At 33.9% G+C, this 7295-nt stretch overlaps 1 protein-coding gene across 1 annotated transcript; it reads left to right on the top strand.

The window, feature by feature from the left end:
• Window positions 1-2976: 2976 nt before the first annotated feature.
• LOC143631965 (uncharacterized) lies at window positions 2977-6431 on the top strand. The gene is made up of 5 exons (XM_077100575.1): window positions 2977-3066; window positions 3167-3395; window positions 4833-4915; window positions 4997-5104; window positions 6303-6431. The coding sequence occupies exons 1-5, from the start codon at window positions 2977-2979 to the stop codon at window positions 6429-6431; spliced, it is 639 nt and encodes a 212-aa protein (XP_076956690.1).
• The last annotated feature ends 864 nt before the right edge of the window (window positions 6432-7295 follow it).

Genomic DNA, 7295 nt, shown 5'->3' with positions numbered 1-7295 from the left:
CACGTAATAGTAATGATAGTTTCTAATAGAATTCATAAGTTATTTACCTGGGAAAAGTTTCAAAATAGCCCTTTTTAAAAAGTGAAAGTCCAAAATAACTCTTTTTTTTTCATAATTTTTTAAAATTTGGACTCTTCAGATTCCAGACGTATTGGAAAAATATAACAATATAGAAGGAGCATGCCAAATCTTTAAAGAAAGTTAGCAGACCAGATTTCGGAAGATATTGAAAGTAGAGGTGTACAAAAAAACCGGTTTGGGACCGGTTTTAGGCAAACCAAACCGAACCGGTTTGGGTTGAAAACCGGTTTCACCCAAACCGGTTCCCAACCCGACCCAAACCACCAGTTTCAGGACCGGTTCCCCTTAAGATCTACCAAACCGGTTTTAAAACCGAACCAGTTTGAGAAAAACCGGTTAAAAACCGGTTTATAAACCGAACCGACGTGACCAGGTCGGCCTATCTTGTGTCTAAACCGGTTTATAAACCAAACCGGTTTGAGTCAAACCGGTTTTGACCAGCCGTTGACCAAACCGGTTCGGTTTGGGTTTAAAACCGGTTTTGTACACCTCTAATTGAAAGTAATCCAAATAATTTTGAAATTTTGGAGCAAAAGTTCAAATTTTTCCTAAACTTTTTTTCTCAAAATACCGTCTTGAGAGATTATTTTATTATGTTTCCTACATTTTCCGTATATATTTTTAAATTTTAGGAGAAAGAGATTTTTAAATCTCGTCTTGAGAGACGAGATTCTACCACCACCACCACCATCCACCGTTCGCCTTCTACCACCAACACTACCGCCATCATCCACCACCACCACCACCCACCGTTCGCCACCATCACCATCCACCCCCACCACCAACCCCCGTCCGCCACTACTATCGATCACCACCCACCACCACCCACCATCCTCCACCACCACCGTCTACCACTCCGTCGGGTGGGTGGCAGAAAAAAGTCTACCTGTATTTCTTCATTCCACCAATCAATGACATGGAAATTACATGATGCACATCACAATACAAAATGGAAAACAGAAAATAGCTTTATCACGATTTCTATTTTTTTTGTTGGTGAATGAACTTCGATAAGAACTATAAAACTAATGGAAACCTAAATGCAAAAAAAGAACCCTCAAAACCAAATCCAATGACAAGAGTTTTTATAATGATTTATTTGTAGTATTTCATATCTTAATCTAACTACCACCCCGTCGGGTGGGTGGTAGACGATGGGTGACGGTGGAGGACGGTGGGTGGTGGTGATGGATGGTGGTGGCGGACGATGATGGTGGATGGTGATCAATGGTAGTCGCGGACGGTGGGTGGGTGGTGGGGGTGGTGGCGAACGGTGGGTGGTGGTGGTGGTGGTGGTGGTAAAATCTCGTTTCTCAAAACGAGATTTAAAAATCTCTTTTTTCTAGAATTTGAAAATATAGACGGAAAAGGTAGGAAACATAATAAAATAGTCTCTCAAGACGGTATTTTAAGAAAAAAAGTTTAGAAAAAATTTGAACTTTTGCTCAAGCATTTTAAAATTATTTGACTTTACCTTCAATATCTTCTGAAATTTGGTCTGCTACATAACTTTCTTTAAAGATTTGGCATTATCCCTCTATATTATTATCTTTTTTCAATGCGTCTGGAGAGTCCAAATTCTAAAAAATTCTGAGTAAAAAATGGCTATTTTGGGATTTCTCTATCTAAAAAGGGCTATTTTGAGAATTTTCCCTATTTATCTTCATCTCTTTAATTACATTAGAAATCTCTATAATTTATCTCCTTTTCTCAATTAAATTTTTTTAAGCAACAATATTTCCACCGTATCTCAAGTTAGAGCATTCTCATCTAACCTCTATCTCTAAACAAAAAATTACGCTAAAACTCACTATATTTTCTCTCTCCAATTCAATTAAATAATACTTTTTATACCTTTATCGTTAACTTTTCTCTTTCTCTCACTCACAGCCACTTTCATAAAATATTAAAAAATTATAGGGGATGAACAGCAACTTTTCAAATATACAGAAAAATCATTACTTTTTCAAAAATATAAAAACTCTTCACTCACAACACTCAAAATCACTCTCTAAATTATAAAAACACCCTCATATAAAATGAGGGGTTGGATGAGAATGCTCTACTAGAACCCATTACTTTTTAAATTAAAAACCATACACTTTTGTTACTAGACCAAACCAGTGATTATAAATAATATTTTTTTATACATTTATTATTATCTTTTTTTCTTTACTTCACTCACAACAGTATTTCTCTAAATTTTTTTATGATCGGTATATTTTTTTTCTTCTCCACTCGTAAATTCACAATCACATTCTAAAAAATAAAAATACACACAAGAGAATTTGAATTTGAAGTACTTATTGTGAACACTCTAGCTCTTCTCAAAACAAACACTCTTCCTTTTCCTTTTTCTACACTAAATTACTCTTTCTCATCTCTAAAAATGTCCTCATTTGGTTTTGACCATTGCAAGATTGTTTTTTTTTTACCTTCGTGACTTCGTCACCCCGATCACTAAAAGTACAAAGAAAGACGATAAACCTAAGTTTACGTGTTTCTTGAGCTTCACAGAATCCGGTTTCTGATACAAAGAAAGACAATAAACCTAAGTTTTCTTAGAGCTTAAGGTAATTAATAACTGTTGTAAAGCTAAATCTTTGTGGGTTGCCTTTGATTTGCGAATTACAATCTTGCATGCTTCTTTATACGGATATCGGTATCTTCTTGATAATCATCATAAATAGCCAAAGAAATGAATATGATTACATAATTCACTGAAATTTATTTATAACCATGAATTTGATTCTAAAGCATGGGCCATTAATACGTTAATTTGTATTTCTTTTTACAGATATATACAACCACTATATATTCTCATTCACCCATGACAATCAGTCAGTTGAGAAGCATACAAACATATTTCAGAATTATCTTCTTTGACCAGCATTCATGAGTAGACTAAATTATCCCAATGATGACTATGTGAATTCGTTAATAGCCGAAGATGGTCTGTCTTATGAAGAGGCTCTCTTGTTGCAGGTAATCTTGAATCCATATCACGCTGAAGTTAAATATATATCAGACCTTGATAGTATGTATAACATTTGTATTCCACGGGGATTTCATAAATTTGTCACAGGAAAACATTTATAAATCATTTCAAGAACCTCCCAGAAACAATAATCTGGATACCCATGATGATGGCGCCAATAATCTGGGTCATCGTGCTGTAGGGGAAGGTGAACGTTTAAGGAGTGGCGAGATGTTGTCATATTTTGCCATAGATGAGGATTTGGCTAGATCCTTGCAGGAGTTAGGGGATGAATTTGATAATCTTCTCATACATGGACAAAGTCACAATGCAAGAGGTTGGTCAAAACTTCTCGCCCCATGAAAGTAATTTGAATATTTTGAAGCGTAGAAAATTTAAAAATATAAAAATGGGAAAACTTCGTTTTGGTTATGAATAACTTAGTGAAAGCTTTGAATATACTGCAAAGTTCAAACTATAATGATGGAATTCTGGAACTCGGAGGCTTATTTAAGAATTTAAAACTGATTGTTTTAGTTCCCGTCAGGGATGATAATCGTATTGGGTTGACAGATTGAATCGTTGAATCTAAACATGATCCCAATTTTGTTTCATGTCAAACTCATCACACTTAAATTGAGAAATACGATCAAGACAATGTAATTGATTTATCTTGCAAAAGTTCAAGATGAAATTTGAGCAAGATGGGCATGAGTGGCTATTATCGTTAATTGGGGGGCGTCTTTAATACTTGTTTGGCTATTTACATGTCTTACGTGTTATGATGAGGATATCCGAAAAGTTTAGTAGCTCTTCTATCCTAAAAGTTAATTATCTTTCAGACTCTATATTCTTTTCAAACCCTAACAAGGGTATCAAAGTCAAACTCTCAAGAAAATTACTCCTCCGGTTAACTCTTCAATGCTTCCATGTCCAAAACCGGAGCCATCGAGCCATCAACTTCTAAACCAGGAACTCTTAGTTCGAGGTGTTTGATGGGTGATGAACTCGATTCAAAATAGGCTAAAGGGGAATGTTTTTGGTGTAATGCAAAGTTCTTTTCGGGGCACAAGCGTAAGAAAAGCAAAATTACATACTCGAGGTAGTGGAGGATGAAAATTAAGCATCCTAAAAATTACATACTCGAGGTAGAAACATTAAGTAATTAAAGTAACCATACTCCCCGGCTTAACCCACTTCTTTCCCTTAAAGAGTGATTCAAGTAGCATTGTCTTCATCCTCTTATGTTAGTAGCAGGGTTTTGGTCCAAACCCAAACAGATTAATAATCATAACTAGTAGTATTCGTTATTAGGGTTTAGTTGTCTTTTGCCGATAGGCCTATCGTAGGTTTTGGACATGGTTTGAGGGCCCCCTACATTGTAAAAACTGCTTTGAGCTATATTTATTTCTCAATATCGATTATATGGGTTCAAAGCTTAGCTAGAACACGACGTGTTTAATTAAATATTTCAACTTGAACACTACCTGTTCAATTTAGTAGGCCACATTGAACATGACTAGTTTATTATACGATCAAATATGGCCTTCCACTGCCAAAGTCACTAAATAGGTAAGTCATCAATCCCTAGAACAGACTACTGGGTTACGAATGTTCATTTTACTACAGGTTTATAATCCACCCTCATGTGATCCTGTTGAAGCATATACACGAGGGATGAGTGCAGGGCAGACCGCCCATATGGCACCCCTAGTTATCATACATTCTTTAAATAATTTTATTATGGTAGTGCATATATTGGTAATAAATTTAGCAATTGTAGACATCTTAACATTGCTTTCATCTGGTGCAGGCGTTGCATGTACTACAACAAGTCATGCAGAAATTCCTTCATGGGTATTTATATTTTCTATTTGATGGTAGTAATCAACTAATCCACTATGATATTTTTCATTACATGCTCTGTTCTATAACTAGGCACATGCTTCAAGCTCGAATTCAAGACAAAACACAGTTGATCCTAGTGAAAGCTCTAGCTCAAATTTGTGGCAAGACGATATTGATCCTGATAGTATGCCATACGAGGTAAACATTAGGTCATGATTAAGTTTGTAAAACAAATCGAATAGTCGATGAATCTTGTAACTAAGCACATGGATTATAACCCTAGAAAAAAAAAACATATATTATTTCCATTGCTTCAATGGTGATCATTTGAACATTTAGCCAAATATCTTGGAAAGCCATTTACGTCTAACAATTTAGCAAAATGGGGTAGGAAAGCCATTAGTAAAAAAGCTCAAACCCAAGATAAATTATTTGTTTCACAAGGACAACAATAAAAACAGTTAGTACTAGTACAACAATAAGAGCAGTTTGTACTGCTGGAAATAATCTAGCACCCAAAAGTTTACCTTTGAATTAGAATAACACAAAGATCGAAAAGATTCCTAAAAATTCATTTTGTATTTGTGAATGTGGGGGTTTCTTTAAACTAAAGATCACCTTCGTATTCGTAGTGAAACCAATTAGAAAAAGATTAATCAAACGTTAAACAAAAAATTAAATTTAGTTGAACGTCATCAATGCGTCTAATTCAGTTTATGATCCAAACTTTTCTTTGGTTTCAATCTATGCTAGAATGACATCATTTTGTGACAATAGTGGCATCATTAATAGTAATTCAGTAGTCACACATTCAATCCATAAATGAAGCAGATCCAACAGTCATTATTGCTAGGTTAGCTCTCAAGGGTGCCAAGCGCGAGTTGCGAAAGTGTGCGAGTTGGGTGCTTTTCACCTTTTAAGGCTCCCACAGTAGGCTCCTTCTATGTAATCAATATGCATAAAAAGCTCCCCCATATATACCATTCCGAAGTTTTTCTCTCCTTTATGGAAAACTTTCCCCATATTCCCACTCATTTATTTGTTTATTTTCTCACCTTTGACGATTCTAAACACCCAACTCAAATATTTGTATCCCAATTAATCTTAGCTCGTTTTGAGACGAGGTTCGTTAGTAACGAAGCTCTCACATAATCAAAACAAACCCATAAATCAATAGTTATTTTAGCATATGCTAGATATGAATCTCTCTCTCCAAATTTAGTAAAAACTACACTTTTACGTTAATAAGCAAACTCAATCTTCACCGTTTTTTAGCATATTGGTCATTATCTGACATGTGACCCAACAAATCTAACAAATGGATGACCCATATTAGAATGTTATATAACAAAATTTTCACATGGGATCTTTAACTTAGGCCTATTTTGTTTTGCAGGCTGTACTTGAGGCAACTGAATCCGTTGGCGTTGAAAGCAATGGAGTACCTAAATTCCACATTTCAAAGTTACAAACTTCCAAGTACAAGTCCGGTGGACTCTTAAAGCGAAAGAAAAAGGAGACGTAAGAACTTACCTTTAATTTGCTTTTGACAAAGCCGCCTTTAGGATTTAAATATCTCGGCCTAGACGAAATAAAAGGACTTGTAGGCCCTCATGAGTTATTAATTTTTTTTTAGTTTTTAAATTTAGTTTAGGTCGATAGGTTAAATGGATTATGGATAAGAAAAACGTTTTGTCCCAATATATTTAAGATGATCAAGATCTATACCTATTTTATAAAAAAAAGTTTTAATATATATATAAGGGTGGGATCTAAAGAGAACTCTTCTTAAAGAGAAAATTAGAGAACTAATAAAGAATTGTTTTTAACTTTTTTTTAAAAATATATTTTGTGATTTTTTTTCTTTCCTCCTTCTAATAATATGATATTGTTCCTTAAAAAAATCATCGATGTAGTGCATACGTGCTCTAATGTGTATTGCATATATATATACAATAGTGTTTTATTGCATATCATACAACACAATTACATTATATAATACACATTATCGAATATATGCAAATGCAACACTAATAATTGTATGCAATACACACTATCGCATATACGTAATACAATACTAATGCACCTATGCACTATATCGATTTTTTTTTAATTTTTGTATATAATATAACACTATTACACTAATACAATACAAAAAAATGCATATATGTTATTTAACACTATTGCACATATCAAAATACATACTAGTGCACATTTGCACTAAAAAAATTAAAGTCAATGTATTACATATATGCACTACGAGTTTTTTTTTGTTTTTTTTATTTTCTTTTATTTTTATATTTTTTTCTAGTGAAGAGTAACAACATATAAGAAGGATGAAAGAAAAAAAAATTTAAAAATATTTTTTTATTTAATTAAAAATATTTTT

The sequence above is a fragment of the Bidens hawaiensis genome, unplaced genomic scaffold (genome assembly GCF_021521415.1).
Source record: "Bidens hawaiensis isolate Kalapana, Puna unplaced genomic scaffold, B.hawaiensis_p1.1 tig00006295_1, whole genome shotgun sequence".
NCBI classification, from domain to species: Eukaryota; Viridiplantae; Streptophyta; class Magnoliopsida; order Asterales; family Asteraceae; genus Bidens; species Bidens hawaiensis.
This window is presented reverse-complemented; position numbering and strand designations above follow the sequence as displayed.

What these genes read in the sequence shown, in the direction of transcription:
- LOC143631965 (XM_077100575.1), top strand. Translation starts at nt 2,977, where the DNA reads ATGAGTAGACTAAATTATCCCAATGATGACTATGTGAATTCGTTAATA. An exon ending in ATGCAGAAATTCCTTCATGG is followed by an intron (nt 4,916 to 4,996) that starts GTATTTATATTT and finishes TTCTATAACTAG; the next exon opens with GCACATGCTTCAAGCTCGAA. An exon ending in CTGATAGTATGCCATACGAG is followed by an intron (nt 5,105 to 6,302) that starts GTAAACATTAGG and finishes TTTGTTTTGCAG; the next exon opens with GCTGTACTTGAGGCAACTGA.